This window comes from Lissotriton vulgaris, chromosome 7 (genome assembly GCF_964263255.1).
Source record: "Lissotriton vulgaris chromosome 7, aLisVul1.2, whole genome shotgun sequence".
Classification (NCBI taxonomy): Eukaryota; Metazoa; Chordata; class Amphibia; order Caudata; family Salamandridae; genus Lissotriton; species Lissotriton vulgaris.
In genome coordinates, this window is record NC_141695.1 from 603238474 (window position 1) to 603261856 (window position 23383).

A 23383-nucleotide genomic window follows, 5' to 3' on the forward strand; every position below is an offset into this window, starting at 1 on the left:
TGTGTCAAACTGATGTCTAAGGTAATTCCTCAGTGCAGAGGGGCCATTCCACCTCAAACAGGCCCACGCCGTCTCTGCAATAGTAACGGCCACCCCCAGCAGGGCACAAGTGCCAGGGTCCGGCGGGCCACCCTCGCTCTCCACAGGGCCCCCAATGTGTCCGCCTTCCTTTCAAAAGGGCACAAGGCTACAGCAAAGGGCCCCCACCAGCTGGAGCGGTCTCACCAGGCGCCCACACCGCCTCCTCACACGACTCGAAATGGCTGCCGGAGCGAGAGCACAGCACCTCTGAGGAGAGCCAGGCCGGGAGCGGCCCTCCAGGCATCTAGCAGCGCAGGAGCACAGGCTCAGCCCCCTCCTCAGGGCAGTCAGGCAGACACCGGGCACGGCACATAGCACTCCCCTCGCTCAGTGCTTCCTGCTGCTCAATAATACGGCCGGCTGCTCAATTTCGTGTCTCCCAGCTGCCCGATTTAAGCAGCCGATAGTCCTGCCATAATCCCCGCAAGAAAACGGAGGGGTTGGGGGGGCAGCCTCATTCCAGGCTCGCGCCGCAGACATCCAGTGGCCCCCACCACCGCTCGACCCCCTCACCTTGTAAGCTGCCGCTGCAAGTCCGCTTTCACTGGCTCGGCTGATCTTACGAAGCCCCCTGGACGCCACTTCTCGTGCGCCAGCCGCCTATTCATGCTATTGCGCCGCTCCACCTCACCCAGGCCGTACCCCAGGCCTCCACCTCCGTAGTTCACCTCGCTGAGATGTGGAGCCAAAATGGGTACAGCACACAGCCCCTGAGCGCTCCCCACCATTGACACGATCCAGAGGTAGGAAAAGGATCGGAGGGAAGGATAGATGAAGGATAAATGCTCAGGCTGGACGGAGCTCGCCTAGCACACGTGCACCATCTTGGCTGCCAGGCCCCCTGTGTGAAATTTATACTTAGCAAGATGAATAGGTTTGAAAGGCTACTTCACTAACTGTGAAAGGACCACGTTAAGATGCTATTCCGGGAAGGAGGCTGCACCGAAGCTAAGGTTCTGAAGAGTCCTTTCATTAATGTTTGACAAGCCTTGTGAAACAGAGAGATGATGTTTCTAGCGTTATACAATACAAAATGGTAACAGTTTGAAAGAGTGCACAGCAAATCAAGGTCAATGTAGAGTTGCAATTTGTAGAATGGTGCTCAGGATGAAACGGGGCCGGTTACCACATCCCCAGAAGTAAACCACATAAGTGGTTTAATAAACAGTATAATTATCTATCGAGCACTCGAAAATCATAACACACAGTCTTGGAATGTCGTTCTGCTCATTTAATGTCCAAATTCAAGTGTAGTTCAATCCAAAATCCATCACATAATTAGACGCAGCCAACACGTGTTTCGTCAAGTCCGTTTAGACATATGACTTCTTCAGGGCTGCAACCCAAATAGCAAAGTAAATGACAAGTCTTCAAAATACAGAAACAAAAGTATTGATGCTTCCACTGCATTTCCAATAAAATTCCTTAAGGGATACACCCTCAAACCATCAAAGATATAAAGAAAAGTTAATAAGTGGGAAAAAGGACCCCACCAAAGTCGTGCTCAAGTCACCCCAGAAAAGTGTAAATTATCTTGATATAGTGTAAACTATCAAACGCCCCCAGTATTCAATGGATTTCCATCCCGTGTTATAAAATAGCCTAGAACAGTAGTTCAGGGCTAAATAGAGTGTTAGGTTGTGGCTCTTGGGTGACAACATCATACCCAATTGAAAATAGAAGTCCTTCAGGTGCAAACTGTCATGTATTCATCACTCAATCTATAGCAATAATAATATTACATAAAGTGTAAACAAGTATTGTCACAGTAACTCACCAAAATAATCTCTCTAAAGCGTCCACAGTATTCCTCAGGCCCGGTTTAAATATAGTCTAAGAATAAACACCGTCCCTCAATTATCATTTCTCAAACTAATATACAGTTTTCAAATTCACTCCTCATTCTCATACATTTTATATTTGGGTTATAGAACATGTACTCGTGCTGAACCCATAACGAAGATTTATGCTGATTGGGCAAACATAGCCCGGTAACCATCACGGCTTATGTAATAAGGTGAGGGACGTCTGTTATATATCTTTTTGTAGATCAAACTTAGAAACTTTTTGTGTTATTTAGAAGATTCAATACAGGGACCGCGTATGATTTAGTTGATTTAATAGAATCGGACTTCAAGAATTAATGCGAAGGCTACAAATTGTTGACCTTTTAAAATTAGAGGGAGTACCATTTGGTTAGAGTAACTTACTTTATTATGGAACGATAACGAGTTAGTGAAGGATTATGGGTACTTATTATATTTGTATTTGGATTGTGGAGAAGTGTGGCTCACTGGTTAGAGGAGGCAGACCTGGAGGCAGAGGTCAGCCCGGGACCAGGGTTCAATTCCCGGCTCGGCGGGGTCTTGAGTCCTAAAATGTCCACGGACTCAACAATTCTCGCTCCGGTGCCTACTCGATTCACGGGTTCACACTCTGCGACTCTGGGCAATAGCTTGCTTAATCTCCACAACGGCCCCTCGCGGTGGGATGCCTGGCTTTCACCTTGTGGATACCCTGCCGGGGTTATCTCACAGGGGAATACCAGGACGGGTTCCCTAAGCAAGCGCTTAGATACCGGGTCGGTGATTTGCGCTATATAAATACATGTACATTGTAGGACACATACTCGTGTTGTACCCATTACCGTGACTGGACCGATATTGCTTGAATACAGCCCCGTAATGACCGTGGAGCTTTGAGAAGTTGAGGGTTTCTGTTAAGCTTCTTAGCAGAGTTATGTTTTAGACTTCTGGTTGCCATCCATTCTGCAGCTGAAATCATAAATGCCTGGAAAGTGGAAGTAAGCGCAAAATGTGAGCTGCTGATAATAATCAGAATTTGTCTGTTATTGGTGTAAGAATAAAAGAACCTCTGCTTGACCCCAAAAAGTACAGGTTTCAAAACCGACTGAAAAGACAGAAGGGGCAGTTCCTGGGAGTTGATCACTCAAGGGCAGATGAGATTATTCCCAGTTTGCAAAGCCGTTTAAGCAGTGTTGAATGATCGATGATGTCAAGAGTGGCTAACAAATTAAATGATCCCGACGGTGACGCCATGGTCATCTGATGCACTAGGTTGATGTCATCCAAGCTGCAGTGAGTGCAGGTTTGTTCACATAGACAGATGGACAACCTGATGAGTTAAGTACAAAGACGTTGATGGAATACTTGGGTATCGATAGCATTTTGCAGAACTTTTGCTTAAAGAGGGAGAAGACAGATAGGGCACTAATTCTTTAGATCCAAGACGTCAGCGTGAACTTTTTTTAATAAATAAAGCATTATAGCCCAATTAGGAGAAATAACAACACAGTCGGATTATAACAGATAAGGAATGGAAGGAGGAGAGGCCCAGATAAAAATTGTCAGAGCTGAAGCAGAAGGAAAAGAATTTGTTTTTTAGCTGAAGCAGCATAATTCTTGTGAAGGAGGAACAGCTGATATTAGACATCCTGGGTCACTAAGTTCATGAACCACGGTAAAAGTGCCTTTGACAGAACTGGGTTCAGTACAGACGTGGCTGCAATGGTAAAGACTATGAGCAGAAAAAAATGCCTTTTTGTATATCCCAAGCTCAGAATCACACCTCATTTTCATGAGAGGTTTGTAGTCTTTACGCCAAAGGCTTTTTGCCTTTTTCCATTTAGATTTTAGACTGCCCAGTTCAAAGGAAAATCACGGAGCACATGCTTGAGATCTTTTATAGTTATAACTTTTATTAAATAATGTAAAGCCAGTGGCTTCTGAAATGAATGCATCAGTAAGACCTGTGCCCTGAGCAGGGTCTGTAGAAGAAAGATTGTTGATGAGTTTAGTAGACAATGCGGAGATCCAGAGGAGAGGCCTTGGCTGGTACAAGGAACTAAAAAGAATTAGAATGGAAACCTGAAAAGGAACCCATACGAAGATAAGATAGCAGAGTGAACATTTCATCATTTGATTGTCAGTGGATCTACAAATATTTTTCAAATCAACATTCTAAATGTACAAAAGATTAACCGTTCAAAGACTACTAAAAGCTTTTTGTAGCTATAATATTTCAAAAACTATGGACAGATTTGTATAAAAAAGCATATTCTTAGACAAATTGTCTTTTCATTTTGGGACAGGAATCACCCCTGTATGATGTGAGTATACACCTCTGCCTTGATTTACAAATAGTGAGTTTGTGGCGTGTCTTCCAACTTATTTTTGAACTCCGTGCACACGACCATCATGCGATCCTCCACATACAGGCTTTAGTTATGACCTTTAGACTCAGACAGAGGTCTGTGAGAGAAATAATGGGAACACGTACACTATATGTATCCTCCCCAAGTGAGTGTGACTGCTGTCCGCTTCCTGCATTACACAAGACAGGTAGTGGTGACAGCTTGTTAATTCATAGTAGTAGGGCAGGCCTTTTTAGGTCGAGCCTAAGATGGCTCATGCGCTGTCTGCAAGACCTGTTGTATCCTATTCTATGACTTGTTCGCACACCCACTGATTCTTATTGGCTATTGTCTGTGTCAATCAGAAATGCAGCTTTGTTATTGCTGCATTTCAGTAACAGTCCTTCCTTTGTTTGCTTAGCTTTTCTTCTGGCAATTTAACTTAGAGAGCATTTCGTTTGGCCATTACACTGTATCGCGTGTGATGGCCCCTCCTCCCTTTTCAGATGAAGGGGCAAATTGTGCATCCAGTGATCTGTTGTCCACGCTTGCTAAGCACTTCTAATGGCTGCCTTTCCTTTTGTTTGGCTGGAAACCCGCCAACACCCACAGACCACGCATGCAACCTGGGAATCATCCTGGACTCCGAGCTCAAAATGGACCGCCAGATCAACTCTGTCTCATCTTCCCGCTTCCACACCCTCCGCCTTCTTCGTAAGACCTTCAAATGGATCCCCCTCGAACACCGAAAGACAGTCACTCACGCCCTGGTCACCAGCAGACTCGACTACGGCAACGCACACTATGCCGGAATAAACAAAAACCTCATCCGCAAGCTACAGAACATCCAGAACGCCGCCGCAAGACTGGTCCTCAACCTGCCAAAACACTGCCACATCTCCCAGCACCTGCGCACACTCCACTGGCTCCCCGTTGAGGCGAGAATCACCTTTAAGATGCTCACCCACGTACACAAGGCCCTCCACGGCACCGGACCAGCATACCTGAACAGCCGACTCAAATTCCACGCACCCCAAAGGACCCTACGGTCAGCCCAGCTTTCCTACGCCGTGGTCCCTCGCACCAGAAAGACCAGATCGGGAGGCCGTTCCTTCTCCTTCCTCGCGGCCAAAGCATGGAACGCCCTTCCGCTCCACCTCAGACAGACAACATCGCTCCCCATCTTCGCAAGAAACCTCAAAACCTGACTCTTCGACAGACCCCCTCCTTGATGGAATGGAACCTGCACCCCCCTCCCCCCCCACCCCATGCGCCTTGAGACCCTCACGGGTGAGTAGTCGCACTTTAACAAACTCCTGATTGATTGATTGATTAATTGTCTCATCATTTTTCTAAAATTGAATTAGGCTACCACATTAGCCCACCTCCGAAGCTTTAAAGTCAGTGGATCTCTCCCTTTCATTTTTCGTTTAGACCTCCACCAGCCTCCACATTCCGAGCATGAATGCTGCGTTTCCCTCAACCCACCCTTTCGCTGTGCATGGAGTGAGGCACAATCCATATCGTTATCTGGAAGAAGGGGAAGGTTTAGGCCCTTTTGTATGGTATTACTGACTGGCTTGCAACGGTGATGTATCCCCATTGCAAGCTGCTTAGGAATTACGTAGAAAAGGGCTTAAATGTCCCCCTCTTCCAGAATACTACATGGATAGTCACTCACTCCAGGCACCAACAGGATTTTGTAAACGAGAGAAAGCTGCAACAAAACATTCAGCAATTTTTGGCTTACAAATCTTGAGTCTTCTACCTACAACGGGAGTGTTGGCATGCAATGATGCTGTAGTGAAGTAAAGCACTCATATAAAGATGCACTGTATCCCCCTCCACTCCCTCACTTGTCTCTGCATTCACTCTTATTCTACCTACCTGCCTTCTGCTTCTTTCTCCATCTTTCTATCGCTGGCTTTGCCTCTTCTTTTCCCTTCCTCTTCGTCTCCATTTTCTCTCTCTTTGCTCATCCCTCTTCATCTGTCTCTCGCTATATTTCGCTTTCACCCCCCTGCGCCCCATTGCCTCTACTATCATGTGCCTTTCTCGTTATTTGTACACCCTTCCCTGTGCTCCCTGGTGCAGTGATAATGCCTCCAGCCAGTATCTTCTGCCTACACTGATCCCAACGTCCTTCCTTTTTCTACCTCCCCTGCGTCCCTCTTATCCACTCATGTAGCATTTCCCAGGTCTCGCTGGGTGCAACACAGTAGGGACTGGTAGTGCCAGTGCTCTATTGCATTTGAATAGAATTGTAAATAACCAGCAACGCTGGCCATCCTCTCTTTTGCTGCACCCAGGGGAGTTTTTAGAATGTTGTAATAGCCCATAAGAGGGATGCAGTGGAGGCAGAAGTTGCAGCTTCTTGGTACGCCTTACCTTAAAGTGCAAAAGGAAAAGGCTGCTTCATTAGGACAGGTCTGTAAGCCATCATAGAGATACATATACATGATTACATTACCCCGTCCCACTTATCCAAATTCTCACAAGCCTACCACCCTTAAACCACGCTGTGCCCACTATATCCCCCAGCCGACAAATTGCATCAACATTCAAACCTCATAACTCTGCAGACCTTTGCTCGTTCTGACAAGCTGTTCTTCTCTTGCTCCCCGCCACTATTGTGTTTCTGCGGACCACCTTCCCTTCAGCTAATGCCAGCTGATACCTGTTCTCCCCACCCGACACACGTTGGATAAGCCCTCCCAGTGATGTACAAGCCCTCTCCAAATAGTGCATCATTATTGCATTCTCCTGCAAACAGAGAAACACTTAACAAATGTTTTCCTATCCCCACTCGAACTTTGGGCACAGTGCTGCAGTAGCTGCCTCTCCAACTCCCTCCCTAACACTACAACTCTACCCCCAAATGCTTCAGCAGTAACTACATAATCTTCAACAGGTAAAACTTGTTCTCCATTAACGCGAGAGAACCCCTATTCATCCAAAACACATTGAAATCATCCTGTGCAATCCTTGCACGTTGGAAAACCTCTGCATCACTCAGTTTATTTTCCTATGTGCTTTCTTAATGGCATTATGCTTCACTGAATCTCACCATACCCATCTCTGTACAATCTCTGCCCATACAACGAAAGTATCTGACTGTAAAAGCTGTATTCTCAACAAGTTGGTTTGATAACTTTTATCAATGACAGGCCTGATAATTGGACAAGATAAATTTCACCTAAGCTAATCAGCAGCATATCTTAACAAGCACTACCCAGTGTAACCTCCGCCAGCCATGGCGACAGCTCTTCCGATCTCGTGCTGCTCTAGCCCCACCAGTATAGCTGCTCATTCACGACTCCACAGGGACAGCTAGTAACAGTGTATTGTACTGCACCCTTTCCTTGCTTTGTGGGTTTTCTTTTATTACTTATGGTACTGCTGGGATATTGTCAGAAGAAAAAAAACACATTATTTGCAATGCCAATACCTCAAAAACTCACTAATGCGAGACCTATTGCATTCCAAATGCTTGTTTAATCTATTGCCTGCAAAAGGGTGAGTGGCCTACTGGTGTCGCAGGTAAAAAAACACTGCCCAGTGTTACGTAACGGGGTAATTTGCTATGCATTCATGGAGGGGACACATGTATGTAGAACTGGTGTACACAGTAGGATGAACCAGAAGTGTGTGGGTTGTGATTAACTATGAACTCAGTGTAATCTATCTTAGTTTCCACTGAAAGCATGCTGCACATAATAGAGGTTGCCTGCTAGTCTAGCAATGTGTATTGCTAGCATTCCTGAAGCCTTCGTGAAAAGTCAGGCTCCAAGGTGTGGAAAGAATGGAGAAATCGGTCTCTTCAAATATGTAGACACTGCCTTTTGCTTTATTTTTCCCTTACACTGTACCTCAATTAGAGTGGTAGAGTATGTGTTGAGTCTGGATAAAGCTGTCTTCTTAGAAGTGCAAGGTTAGCATTTTGACTGGGCCTGCCCTTTTGTTCTCCTAGAGTTTATGCACCTGAATGGTTGATAAAGGAGAAAGCTACTTTCCCCATTGTGCTTATATTTTAAGTGTCTTACTTACCCCTCTTCATCACAATCAACTGAGGATAAAGAGAGTGGCTGATTTGTATGAGAATAAATACACAAAGAACCCAGACCATTGGCTACAACCATAAAATGCACAAACTCTGTCTGCAAGACTAGTTTAAGAGAAGCCTGAAACTTCGTCAGTGCTCCAGGACTTCTCAATGACCAGTATACCTGAACACCCTGCACAGTGCTGGAACATCATCCGAGTTCCAGCACTGGTTTCTTTAAAAGGCAGCTTTCCAGTCAGTTGAGGAAACTTCGCTGTCTGCAGTAATTTGTTGGAAGTGCTGTGGGTCTGGCTTGAAAAGGATCCTGCTTTGCCTGATGAGAGAAGGCTGCTGGACTGCTGGAACTATCCTTGCAGAAAGAGTCTTCCCAGAGGAGAAGCTCAGCTGTGGTGGCATGGTGCAGGAGTTGCAGAAAATCAGCTCCCTCGCCTTTCTCCAAAAGCCTGTCGTAGAGCTGTGATCTTTGTTTGGGTAGTATGTTTATTTGCACCTTATTTGGTGACTCCAAGAATCATGCCTAATCACCATCTCTACCATGACCTTTATGCATCAGATGTAAGGTGCTAGGAGAAGGCGTGGCTGGGTAATGGGTTACTGAGGCTCCACTAGATGATGCTCCAGAACAGAAGCTCTGCCTCATCACACGTAGATAAACCTTCCCTTGCCGAGAACAAGCCCTGGATTTGGGGAGCCATTTAACCTGAACTAGACTATTGACTAGAAAGGAAGACGCTCACTAGGACAAGCGAGCTGACATCTGCCTAAATTTCCCGTATTCCCTGGTTTATTTCCTTAGTCCTTAGGACTGCACAGTTGTTGACCTCTTGCATCCCACCGGATCTCTTTGTGTATTACTGTTTAGTGGTAAAATACATACATTTTTTGTTAAAGTAAAAGCACTGTCTCGACAATCTGTTATTGTGTGACGTGACTTGTTGAGTTCTGAGCCTCTAAACTTACTCCACCTCTTTGAATAAACCTTTGAATGCTCGTCTCATGGTCAAGTGCTGCAGAAGTTTTCTTGGTGTTCAGTTATTAGTGTCTTCAGTAGGACAGACCGGGAATATCAGTGGCAAATGGACTCAATCACCTCGACCAGTAGCCCCTGAGTGCCCTGGAGCCATCAAACTGGTTTGGACATCCGTTCAGTTGTTTTTCTTTAGCATAGAGCTAAAGATCCAATTGGAGGTAAAAATAAAAAAAGAAATTCTACTTTTAGACTACCTTTCTTCGCCCCCGAACGATGTCCACAAGGTCGAATTAAGATTCTAAAATAGATGCATAAGTTGTGTTCTAGATTTTCACAAAATCATGAACGACATCTGAAGTATTAGAAAATCAGAGGCTGCACTCATAAGGAGTCTATTTCGTTGATTGTGATCTATACATAGAAGTGTGTTTGTATTCATGCAGTGGTTGTGAGAAGTTGGCCCGATATGCAACGTTCGCTATTCTAGCGACCGCTATGTATCGTTCCAACGACCCTTATGGTGTTTGGTTGTAAGTCAACCTATAGACCAGCTATCCTAGTAGCGTGGATACGAGCAGTCTAAGGCTAAAGACTCGAGAGGGCGCGTTAAGCCAGCTGTTTACCACACATGTACCCCTTGAACACCCAGTGAAAGGACACCACACAAGTGTTATGAAAATAAACAGTATATTTATTAAGAATCACAACAGCCCTGTACTCTTTATGAGGACAGGGTACTTAGCACAAACCAAATCTCTTTAGCAAATACTTTAAGTGCACAGTTAAAACAAGTGTCTGAGGACACGGAAAGGTTTAAGGCAAGTCGGAAGCGAGGGACTCGGGACCCTAGAGTAAGGAGGCTATGCAGGCACTGAAATGCCGAGTTACCTAGCCACGAGGGCTGCGGCTGCACAAGTCTTACAGGCGTCGGGGTCTTCGCTGACGAGCCAGGAGCCGGAAGAAAAGGAGTTGCTGGCCGGCGACCAGTGCTGAATAGTTCGTAGAGATCCAAGCCTGGATCGGAGATTGAAGAAACCTGAAAGCAGAGGGGACCAAGTTCGTACTACTAGCCAGTAGTCAGAGGGTACCAGGAAGGCACCAGTTGGCCGTCACCTCGACCAGGTGAGTGGGCGACGCTAGGCTCTGCAGTCTCACGGACCAGGAGGCGTTGTCGGCGACCACGGTGGAGGTGCGAGCTGTCCCACGACGGATGTCGCTGTCGGCGTCTTGAGTGGACCAGGAGGGTCCGGGGTGCTTCTCGAAAAGATGGAAGCAAGGGCCAGTCTGGAGCAACCAGACCGGCAGTGATGATTCTCGGATGTCGTCACAGAAGGACACAAGCCAGCGGCTAGTGACCAGGCAACGTGTTGAGCAGCGAGCAGAAGGGCCCCACGCAGATCGTGGAGATGCTGGGGGACTGCACTTCGGAGCTGGAGCGGCTCAGGGTCGGGGCTTCTCGGACCCCAGAGCACTCACCAGAGAGTTACCTCGATGGTCGTGCTGGTTTTTAAGAGCGTGCAGGTTCTGATGATGGCCGGTCCCTCGAGGTCTCGTCGCACCCACAGGTCACAGCTGAGCTGATGACGGGGGTAGAGGTCAGAGGTGCCAGGGAAGCCGGTTCTCGTCGAGCTGGGCCGTCGGATTCCTTGAGGAAGGACTTACAGCAAACCGCAGAGTTCTTAGATGGTGCCCGCTGATGCAGGGTGACTACTCCTTAGCCACAAGGGAGAAATCTTGAGAAGAGTCTTGAAGTCCTTTCGTAGAAAGTATTCTTGATTCAAAGATGATCTCATTTGGAAGGGTCCCCGCTCCGGCCTTTATCCTAAAGAAAGGGGCGGGTACATGACTAGGTCCTGCCCTAAGGGTGGGACCAGGAAGGGGGGTAGTTACACCCCTCTCCCCTGCCGGACTTTCCCCAGGCCAGGGCTGTCGCCCCTGGAACTGGTTCTAACCGGCAGATGCGTAGTGAGCACCGGGGTGCCACTCCGCAGTCACCTTCTCGCAAAAGCCCTACCTACCCAGAATACACAAACCCTGTCTGGGACGGTGCGAACACCGCCCTCGACAGGAAACCCTTTGTCCAAGCGCTCCTCGCTGGAAGGACTCCCAGCAGCAGGAGGTCAGACTCGTGTCTGTGGTGGCAGCATCCATTTTGTGGAGCTGAGGCTTTCGTTAACTTTAACCGGGGTTCACAGTTACGTACATGTCGTGTCCCTCTAGAAGGGCGGAATGCTAACCTCGTCGCCAGAGTTGGTGAGAGGGCAGCATCCCGATTCGTATGACACCTTACTCGACATGTCTTGATAACGCGACACCGAAGTTACCGATGTGGCACGCGTTACCATGGAACAGCCATTGGGTCTTTTCTCCGCAAGCTGCAACCGGCTCGGCTCGGGCCAGAACACAGTTCACGCGAGCCCATGCACTCTGCCCTCAGGATTGTCAAGGCCTGCCATAGGAGTGACTGATAGGGACTCGGGTGTCCATTGTATGGTTAGATATAGAGCTACTATATCTAAAGCAAAGGGTGATTACACGACTTCGCCCCAGCTGTCATGCAGCCAGTTGTGTCAAATTTAGGAGGCCAGCCAGGGGTGGCATAATACATGCTTCAGCCCCTGGCGGCCCTGGGTACACCTATGCCCTGCGTTACGGGGTCTGATAAGGTGGCCCAGTACCAATTGGAAATGCACCTAAGGTACATGGAATCCATTTTAAAGAGAGAGCAGTAGGCCTGGGGTCCTGATTGGCAGGATCCCAGGTCGACTATGTCAAAAACCAGCTAAAACACAGGGCAAAAAGTTGGGGGCAACCATAGTCAGGATGTACCTTCCTACAGTGGTTTCACCAGATGATTATTTCATACAGTTCAAAGGATCATCCGTTTTAAATGTAATGTTTTCGTCTCTCTGTCTCTAGGATTTGCCTTGCAAGGAGGATCAGTGGTACCCATTGGAACCACGGACAGAAACGTACCCCGACAGAGGACAGTGCCACCTTCAGTTCTCTTTACTGCACAAGAAGGTGAGTGCTTTGATGCCAGAAGTCCCCATTACCTAAGCTCTACCTTGGCACCTTATTGTGTGCTTTGTTTTAGTGGCAGGTTGTCTGCGCCCCGGGCCTTAGGGCACTGCGTAAATCTGCTGCTCTTACAAGTAAAATACATAAGGTTTTAGTCTAAATGGATCAACCCATGCTTTTTCTCCCGCTTGTTTTAGAGAGCAACACAGCAGAGCAAACAGCCCAGCTACACTGTTCACCGCCAGCTGCTGCAGGAATTTGTGCGCCATGAGATTGCCCAACATCAGGTATACCGTCTCCTTCATTTCACATACGAGAGATAACTGAATGATATTCACAGCATAAGGTTTATGTGAGATTTCCTGACATCATTGTGCAGCTTTTCACAGTTATGAATATTTTTTTTATTAACCCATCTGCACTCATTTTATCAGCAATGGTAAGAAAAGACTGTATTTTTCTGGAATTTGAACATGGGGAAATGCAGGTTGCCCATCGCTATCGCTCAGCAGGCAGTGCTAAGTTTGATGGGCTATTTCACTACCTGTACTGAATAAGTTAAAAAACATACCAGAAATGTATTGAAAGGCATTCTGCAAAATCCAAGGAAGTGCTGCGTGACCTGCGGCTGCCATCTGGTAGCAATGGTTTGATAGGGCCATGAAAGCGTATAATAGAATATGATGCATTGCAACTGACGTGTCACTATAAATAAGGATGACACCCTGGTGACATCACCTTACTTGCTGCTGGCCTGCATACACTCTAACATACAAATACACTCATACACTCTAACAGCTGTATTAGCAGCAGTAAGATTTAAAAATTGGCAGTTTTTAGTTGACCAAACATATTCCACAGAGACACACTGTCTTGTCCCCAGAATGTTGAATTGTTGTTACCTACTTATTATTGCATTTCAGAAAACATAGACTACCAGCCAATCTTGTGATTGCTACGCAGACCAGTTTTATTTTCTTACAGTGGCCTCTGAACTTTTTTTTGGTCCCTGGAAATCCTTATTTTGTGAACCATGTCGGGAATAAATCTGAGTGCATTTTCTTTATCTGAAAGAAACATGTTAGTGTTAGTTTCCTTACCTTAGAATATCTCCAGGCGTCCGACTGGATCCGGAAAGTTTTCGTCAGCAGTACCCCTGCGCGTTGCTAGGCGTCGTATGCGGCTCCGCATCCGTCGTCCGTATCGTGATCGCCGAGATGACGTCGTCAGAGTACTTAGATGCCGCCCTCGTGCGCTTACGTCAGTTCTTCTTTTTTCCGCACCAACAAGCGCAGATCCGGGAAGAGCAGTACTCTTAGTAATTTTTTGACTAACTTTTTTTTATCTATTTTGATCACTTGACCTCGAAGGCTAGACGGGAGCGGTCCCGTAAGCTGCTCAAGCTCCGGCAGTCGGCTCCGCGCCGTTCGAGGTCCCGGTCGAGGAGGAAGTCGAGGGACAGGTTGCGGAGCCGCGGTCATCGCCGCTCGACGAGTCAACACCACTCGTCGGTCTCCAAGTCCTCAGGTAAGTCGAGGCATTCGAAAAAGAAGTCGAAGAGGCGTCATCGCTTTTCTGACTCCCCTAGACGCTCGCGCGATGCGGCCGGGGGTTCCGCTGGAGCCGCAAGCACCGCGTTTAGCTCCACACTCTATGGTCCCTGGGCTGCACGCGATGCCGGAGGAGATACGTGACTTCCTCGTGGCCATGAGGACTCACTTCCCTCCGTCGGACCCCGTTGAGGTGCCTTCGGGCCCCGCGGGTCCGTCTGGGAGCCCTAGCGGGCCGGGGGCTCCGGCACCGTCGGGTGCTTCGGCCACTGCGCCGTCATCGTCTCAGGTCCCGACGCTGCAGGGCCCCATTGGGACCCAGGCCTGGATCCGGGTCGTTGCCAGTTGACCTCACGACTCCTCCACTGGCGCTGACCCCGAGGGTGTCGCTCCCGGCGCCGTCTCTGGACGACGTCGTCCCCAGTCTCAGCCCCGGTCCGGGTCCAGCGTCGGACCTGCGCTGCTCAGCGCCGTCTCCGGCATCGATGGGTGGGCAATTAACCTACGACCCGGCTCCATCATTTTTTCCTGACTATCAGGAGATGGATGACGAGGGCGACTGTGAGGGGTGTGAGGACCCTCTGGCGCTACAGTTCCAGTTGAGCCAGGACTGGACAGACGAGCTAGGGGAGGCCAGTGGTCTGGACACTTCGCCCGACACTGGATTCGTCTCTCCTACCTCCGTGGCTACGGAGGAGGGAGCTGGTTACAGTGTGGTGTTGACTAGGGCGGCCAAGGCCTTGGCTCTTGAGCTCCTTGTCGTGGCCGTGAGAACTAACCTCTTCACTGAGGTGCTCAAACCGCAGGCAAGCTCCTCATGGCCTCTACTGCCGTTTAACGAGGCCCTTACTGATGTTCTGCTGGGTACCTGGTCCAAGCCCTCCACAGGCTTCATGTGGATTGGAACGTGGCCCGACGCCACCGCCCGGCTCTGGGCGACCCTAGCTTTCTGTCCATTCACCCCACCCCGGAGAGCCTGGTGATCCAGGCCTCTACGTCCCAAACCACATTCCCGACCGCTCCTCCGGATCGGGAATCCAAAAGGTATGATCAGTTTGGGAAGAAACTGTTCTCCTCCTTGATTTTGGGGCTGCGGTCTGTCCACACTGCCTGCCTTTTGGGCCGTTACACCCACTCCTTCTGGGATACGGTTGCGGAGGTGCTGCCACGGTGCCCGAAGCAGGCCGGGCAAAGCTCACCAAAGCCCTGGCGGAAAGGCAGGATGCAGCACACTAAATACGGTGTGGACTCGACACCACAGACTCGCTGGGTAGGGCGATTGCAATGACAGTGGCGGTTCGCCGCCACGCCTGGCTGAGGTTCACCAACTTTTCGGGGGATGTCCAGGCCACCCTCTGCCCTTTGATGTCCAGGCCACCCTCATGCCCTTTGATGGCCGTCGCCTCTTTGGCGACAAGGCGGATAGTGCGCTGGAGCGTTTCAAGGACTCAAGGGCTACGGCCAAGTCCTTGGGCCTTGGACAACGCCAGCAATAATCCGCTTTTCGCTCCTTTCGTGGCTAAGGAAGGGGCACCCCACACGTCCAGCCAGCCACAGGCCGCAGACCCAGGCTCAACGCGGTCGTGGACGTGGTTACCACCCTGGCGATACCGGGGGACACCGGCAGGGTCAGTCCACACCCACGCCTGCAGCATCTACCTCTAAGCCTTGCGATTCCGGCATTTTAGGCCCATTCGTCGCCAGTGGGGGGCAGGGCCCACTATCACCTCCCCACTGGCGTACCATCATGTCGGACAGGTGGGTGCTGCAAATCATCCGAAGGGGCTACTCCCTCCCCTTCAAGGCGACCTCTCCAGCCATGCCACCGCAGTACCACTGCATGTCGGGGGATCACTTGCAACTTCTGCAGGAGGAAGTTACGGCCCTCTTGGCCAAGGGGGCCATCGAGCGCGTTCCTATGCCAGAAGTAGGACCGGAAGGAGACGTTGGCTCAGGTCCTAGCTGCCCTGGACCCAGAAGATTGGATGGTAGCATTGGACTTGCAGGATGCGTATTTTCACATCCCCGTCCTGCCGTCGTTACCTGCGGTTCACAGCAGGCCACGAGCACTTTCAGTTTACCGCGCTCCCCTTCGGCCTTACCAGCGCCCGCGGGTGTTCACATAAGTGATGGCGGTGGTCGCAGCTCATCTGCGCAGATAGGGGAAGACTGAAACCCCTATCTCGACGATTGATTGTTGAAGGCGGGCTCGCCCCAAACAGTCGTCTCCCACCTCCAGACTACGGCCGACCTCCTGCACTCGCTGGGGTTCTCCATCAACGTGCCAAAGCCACACCTGTGCCCCTCTCAGAAGCTCCTCTTCATCTGAGCGGTTCTGAACTCTGCGCGGTTTTGGGTTTTCCCCCCCGAACAGCGGGTTTGGGATATTCAGGCTCTGATTCCGATCTTTTAGCCTTTATCCCGAGTTTCGGTCAGGTTGACGCTGCGGCTCCTGGGGCTGATGGCCTCCTGCATCCTTCTGGTGCATCACGCCAGGTGGCGGATGCGGGCTCTGCAGTGGGACCTGAAGTTTCAGTGGGCACAGCATCAGGACAACCTTTCCGACCACGTCCTGATCTTGGAGGGCACTGCGAGTCGGTTGCAGTAGTTGCTCATGAACCGCGATTAGGTCAGCGGCAGATCTCTCTTCCAACCCACCCGGAGCATGTAGTGGTGACAGATGCGTCCCTCCTGGATGGGGGGCCACATGGGAGAGAGGGAGATCAGAGGCCTCTGGTCTCCGGTGGAGTCCCGGCTCCATATCAACCTTCTGGAACTGCAGGCGATCCGTCTTGCACTGAAGGCATTCCTTCCCTCTGTCCGGGGAAGTGTAGTGCAGGGGTTCACGAACAACACCACTGCCATGTGGTACTGCAACAAACAGGGCGGGGTGGGGTAGTGGACCCTTTGCCAGGAGGCTCTGTGCCTCTGGCAATGGCTGGAACACCATGGCGTCACCCTGGTGGTTCAACACCTGGCGGATTCCTTGAACACCACGGCAGACAAACTCAGCCGCCGGTGCATGATGGATCAAGGATGGCGTCAGAACTTGGACGTGGCGCAAGGTCTCTTTCAGCAGCGGAGAGAGCCTTGGTTAGATCTACTCGCCATCGAAGAGAACGTGCAATATCATCAGTTCTGCGCGTTGGAATTTCCAAGGCAGCACTCGCTCTGCGACGCTTTTCGTCACAAGTGGAGCTGCGGTCTGTTGTACGCCTTCCTGCCTATACCATTTCTGCCCAGAGTGCTGAAGAAGATCAGGCGCGACCGGGCCCAAGTCATCCTTGTGGCTCCGGACTGGGCACAAAGATACTGGTATCCTGAGCTACTCAGCATGCCTGTCGATCCCCCGATTCGTGTACCTCTTCAGGAAGACCTTCTGTCACAGCAGCAGGGGAGGGTCCTCCACCCGAACCTGTCCAGTCTCCACCTTAATGCTTGGAGATTGAGCGGCGGCAGTTGAGGCCATTTGACTTGCCTCCTGAAGTTTGCGATGTGATTCTGGCAGCCAGGTGTCCCTCCTCAAAAATGGTACACGCCTGCAGGTGGAATACATTTGTGGCATGGTGCACAGCAAAGGCTGTGGATCCACTCTCTGCCCCCCTTTCAGAGGTTCCCCTCTTGCTTCTTTCTCTTGCCCAGCAGGGCTCTGCTCTGGGCACTATCAAGGGCTACATCTCAGCCAATTCAGCCTTCTTAAGGCTTCCTGATCAGCCTTCTCTTTTCAAGTCCCCTGTTGTAAATAGATTCTTTAAAGGCATCAAACACGTTTCCTCTTGTTCCCTTTGTGATGCCTCAGTGGGACTTGAATCTTGTTCTGATATATCTGATGTGCGCTCCCTCTGAGCCACTTCATAACTGTCCTCTTCGTCTTCTGTTTCTTAAAACTGCATTCCTGGTCACCTCTGCCAGGAGAGTGAGTGAGCTCCAGGCTCTATCTTCAAAACCTCCTTTCCTCTCTGTCCATCCGGACAAAGTTGTTCTGAGGACTCGTCCTTCTTTCCTTCCAAAGGTAGTCACGGCCTTTCACTTCGGGCAGTCCATCACCTTTCCCACCATCTTTCCGCCTCCGCATCCCTCGAAAGAGGAAGAGAGGCTCCACCGTCTGGACCCAAAACGTGCGCTTTCCTATCTAGATCGCACACGCCAGTTCCGGGTGGATGACCACCTCTTTGTTGATTACGTGGGCGCTAAGAAGGGACGGGCAGTGCACAAACGGACCATCTCTCGGTGGGTCGTCTTGTGCATCAAGGTTTGCAACTCCTTGGCTAAGAAGGAGCCTCCAGTTGGGCTGCGCGCCCATTCCACACGGGCCACGGCAGCTACTACTGCCCTCGGTCGGGGAGTCCCCTTGCAGGACATGTGCCAGGCAGCTACGTGGGCCTCGCTGCACACGTTTGCTAGACACTACTGCCTGGACAGCCAAGTCCGGAGAGATGGCTTTTTCGGCCCCTCCGTTCTCCAGGACTTTCTGGTGTGATCTTGGTTCGCAGTCCCACAACCGGGGTTGGTATTGCTGGGGTATCTATTCTAAGGTAAGGAATCTAACATTAACGTGTTTCTTTCAGATGCAAAAGTTACTTACCTTCGGTAACAATATATCTGTAAGAAACAGTAGTTATCCAGTATTAGGGGTATCTTTCATAGATTCACCTGCCTGAATCATTCCCCGTCGTCGGGATGGGAGTCACCGGTACATAAATAAAGTAATGTCACATAGACATATATACATAGTAATAGGCCAGAGGCCTCTCATTAGTAACATATCCATGTCCTTTTGTGAAATGGACCAAACTTTGGCCAAGAGCCAATCAGCTATCACCACCCTCTGGAACCTTCCTGGAAGGAGCTCTAGTCCCTTAGATTTTCTACTGCACATCGTGCTAAGAAAGTCTCCACTGAGCTCTGCTCAGCTTTCCTTCGTTTTCGGGATTTCCAGTATTTTTCTCTTCAGAAATTCTTCATTTGTGTGGGCTTTTCAGTTTGCTATGGCTGATACTCCTAAAAAAGGACTTTTTAGGTCCTGTGCCTCATGTGTCAAAAAGAGACTTCATGTGGATGACCAGCACAAGCATTGTCCCTATTGGAGGAAAGAAGGACACAGCCAGAAGACAATGACTTCTCTCTGCCACAGGTCTCACTTCTTCTCCACCATGCAAGATTGGAGGAAGAATCTCGTCTTTCCTGCAAAATTCGATCGATGGGTCCTTCAACTAGTTCAATTCGGACACTCTCTGGAGTTCATAGAAACTCCGCCCAGACCCCTCCTCGTCCAATGCTCCACAAAAATGTACATCTACTGCTTTTGGAACTCACACTAATGCTCCAGAAAGGCGCTATAGAAACAGTCCCTCTTGGTCAGCGAGGCAAGGGGTTCTATTCCTGATTTTTCTTGATCCGAAAGAAGGAGAAAAAATGGAGACCTATATTGGACTTAAGAAACCTAAACAAGTATCTCAAAAAACAATCATTTTGCATGGTGTCCATTCAGGAGGTGCTACAACTCCTCAATGCGAATGACTTCATGGTGTCTCTAGACCTTCAAGACTCCTATTTTCACGTGCCTATCCACAGGAATCACAAAAAATACCTCCGGTTCGCTGTGGCGGGCAGACGCTACTAGTTTCGGGTGTTGCCCTTCGGCCTGAAATCAGCGCCACGCATTTTCACAAAATGCCTGTCTCCAGTGGCCGCGTACCTCCGGCAGCAACATCACCAAGTCTTCCCATACTTGGACGGCTGGCTCGTCAAGGCGCCTTCTTTTGCAGGCTTGACCAAGTCCTCCAACGCCTGTCTTCAGCTTTTCAGTGACTTGGGCCTCACTCTCAATCGAGACCAATCCGTCCTTCAACCTTCCCAGCGTCTCACTTTCCTAGGAGCTGTCCTTGATACGGCCCAGAAAAAAGCATTTCCATCGCAGGAGCGTCAAACCAAGCTGACATCCTTAGCGGCCTGCATACAAGACCAATGATCCCTCATGGTGCACCTTTACAAGTCTCTGCTTGGGATGATGTCTTCTTGCATCCTGTTAGTTCCGCACTGCCGTCTTCAGGAAGCGCTGTCCACTCAATGGATCCAGTGTAGAGGATCGTTCGACAATGTCATCCATGTGACTCCTCCCATGGTGAAAGCTCTACAGTGGTGGATTCACCGGCAGAACCTTTTGCAAGGCTTGCCTTTCTTGCTTCCAGTTTCTCCGCATATCGTAACAACAGATGCGTCTCTGGAAGGTTGGGGTGCGTTCCCCTTGCGCGCCAACTGCACACAAACCTCCTCGAGTTACGAGCACTTTACCTGGTGCTTCGATAATTTCTTCCTCAGTGATTGTGAGGACGGACAATACCACGACAATGCACTATATAAACAACAAGGGGGGACCCGTTCTCTGACATTGTCTCACGAATATCAGAAAATCTGGAATTGGTTGCTTCTTCACAACATTTCCCTTCGTGCAGAATACATCCCTGGAATGGACAATGTCCTCGCAGACTCACTGAGCAGACAGTGCTCCGTGTGCCACGAGTGGGAATTGGATCAACAGCTTCTCAGTCACATCTTCTCCCAATGGGGCACGCCTCACCTGGACCTTTTCGCAACCAGACAGAACGCAAAATGCCAACACTACGCAAGCTGGCGTCCCCAGAAGGGGTCTATAGGAAATGCATTTTCGATCGCATGGTTCAACGTCTTTGCGTACGCATTTCCCCTGATTCCCAGGGTCCTCCGGAAGTTGAAGGCGGAACATAGTACCCTTATCTTGATAGCTCCAGCTTGGCCGCGCCAGCACTGGTTTACGGAGCTTCATCTCCTATCGCTGGAACCACCGATCCCATTGAAGCCGTTCCCCAATCTCCTCACAATGAACCAAGGGCAAGTCCAGCATCCGGATCCAGCATCTCTCAAATTATCGGCTTGGCTCCTGAGTTCAGGAATTCCAAAGCTTAGACATCCCACTAGATTGCAGAGCTGTTCTGGCCCGAGCTCGTGCTGACAGTACCAACAAAACCTATTCCCTGAAATGGAAAAGATTCTGCATATGGTGCAAATCAAAGAAAGTGCATCCTCTTTCTTCATCTCCTGCACAGATTTTGCCTTACCTTCTACATTTGGCAAACTCAGGTCTTTCTCATGCTTCAATAAAAGTTCACCTGGCCGAAATATCTCGCTTCAGACTTTCCTCTGCTGGTCCTTCCCTCTGGTCCAGTAGACTCATAAAACAGTTTCTTAAAGGCTTGTTCAGGACGTTCCCTCCGGTGAAGACTTTACCACCTGCCTTGCAGCTTAACATTGTGCTTGCTCAACTAATGAAACATCCCTTTGAGCCGATACACAAAGCTGATATTAAATATCTTTCCTGGAAAACGGCACTTCTACTGGCTCTTACCTCGACGAGACGAGTAAGTGAGCTCCAAGCATTCTCAATTCAAGACCCTTTCCTCCAATTCAAACACGACAAAGTGATTCTAAGGACTAATCCTAAATTTATTCCAAAGGTCCCATCTGACTTTCATCTTATTGAGCCTATAGTCCTGCGCTCTTTCTTTCCGAATCCACAATCGGCAGCAGAGAGGTATCTCCACTCTCTTGATTTCAAACGCTGTCTTAAATTCTACATTCACAGAACACAGACATTTCGAAAATCTAACCAACTCTTTGTTGCTTTTAGCAGACCTAGGAAAGGTCTTCCCTTGACTAAGCAGAGTATTTCACGTTGGATCTCTGTGGCTATTGCCTTCTGTCATCAGCAAGCAGGACATCCTCTGCATTCCAAGGTTCGTGCTCATTCCACTAGAGCAGTCTCAACCTCCATGGCGCTCTTTGCTGGAGTGCCCATTACTGACATTATTATTATTATTATTATTTGAAACATTTGTATAGCGCAGCTGTCACCTTACAGGCATCCTGGCGCTGAGATATCTCCAAGAGGAAGAAGCACGGGGAGAAGCAGAGCAGTATGATGGCCATCAAGCTAACCCTTTGGAAACAGCCAAGTTTTGACACGTTTCCTAAAAGGAAGAAGTTCTTCCGTTTGACGGATATCTAGGGGCAGACTGTTCCAGAGTTTAGCGGCAGCAACTCCGAAAGATCTGCCTCCGGCCCTAGCTTTTTTGAATCTCTGCACTTTCACAAGACAAGCCGTTGCAGAACTAAGTGCTCTGGTTGGGGTATACCAGGCAAACATGGCTTGCAAAGCGCTGGGCCCAAGTCCATGCAGGGCTTTGAAAACGAGACAGAGGGATTTGAAGGACACTCGCTGTTTTAACGGGAGCCAGTGGAGTTCAGCCATCGCCGCTGTGGCCGAGGACCTCCTAGACCAACCAAAGGCCAGTTTAGCAGCAGCAGACTGTACTCTTTGAAGTCTGTCTAACAGCAGGCCTGGAGACTCAAGTAAAAGCGAGTTACAATAATCAAGGCGACTTAAAATAGTACACCTGACTATTAATGCCCGGGCCTGTAAGAGAAGCAGTGGCAAGATCTTACGTAGGGACCGGATGAGGGCAGAACAGGTAGACACTGTTTTCGCAACCTTGGCTTCCATGCTCAGTTTGTTGTCCATCATAACACCCAGATTGCGAACAGTGGTGACCGGCTGAGTTTTTTCCGCGGATTCTGGAGGCCAAAAATCCACCGGGAAGGGACGAGGAATCCGACTTCCAGCACAGAACAAAACCTCAGTTTTGGAAGCGTTGACCTGTAATGAGTTGTTATGTAGCCAGACAGCCGTATCTGGAAGACAATCAGGAAAGGACTCCAAAGGAATCGATTCCTCACCCTCCCAAGAGAGGATGAGTTAAGTGTCGTCTGCATAATTGATGGCCTTTAGCCTGTGAGATTTTATCAACGTAATCAATGGTTTTAGATACACGTTGAATAAAATCGGGCTGATGGCCGAGCCTTGAGGCACCCCATGAGACACTGGGGAAAAAGCAGATTGAAACGGGGGAAGGGATACAGCCTGCTTCCTATCCAGCCGGAAGGAACGAAACCAGCGCAGGGCATTGCCACCTACCCCGGCTTCCCTCAGTCTCTCCAGGAGGATCCCATGATTTACCGTATTGAATGCGGCAGACAGGTCCAGCAGAATCAGAGCCACTGCCTGACCCCTGTCTGCACGCATTCGAAGGTCCTCCATAGCAGTAAGTAAAGCTGTTTCGGTACCGTGGGCTGGGCGAAAGCCGAATTGTATTTCGTCCAGAAATTGATGCTGCTCCAGATGTTTGGAGAGACAAGAGCTCACCCAACGCTCAGCAATTTTTGCAGAAAACGGTAACAAGGAGATGGGTCTGTAGTTCTGTAGACACTCTGGATTAAGGGAGGTTTTTTTAGCAATTGAGAGACAAGAGCCTGTTTCCAAGAAGCAGGCACTGTGCCACTAAGTAGAGATTGATTACAAATCCTGCATAGGGTAGGAAAGAGTTCATCTCCATAAGCTTTCCAGATCTTATGGGGGATAGGTTCTAAAGGTGATCCAGATGAGATACTACGAGCCAATCTTTCGAGGTCCGCCTCAGTAATAGGTGGAAGCTCCAACAGACAGTCCGCAG

At 49.4% G+C, this 23383-nt stretch overlaps 1 protein-coding gene across 4 annotated transcripts in view; it reads left to right on the forward strand.

Moving 5' to 3' along the window:
* UNC13D (unc-13 homolog D) overlaps positions 1-23383 on the forward strand; it is a 707512-nt gene that overhangs the window by 303081 nt on the left and 381048 nt on the right. For all 4 annotated transcript variants that reach the window (XM_086930728.1, XM_086930726.1, XM_086930727.1 and 1 more), the window contains 2 exons: positions 12187-12291; positions 12486-12575. In XM_086930728.1, coding sequence (XP_086786854.1) covers positions 12187-12291; positions 12486-12575 — 195 coding nt within the window. The remainder of the gene's footprint in view (positions 1-12186; positions 12292-12485; positions 12576-23383) is intronic.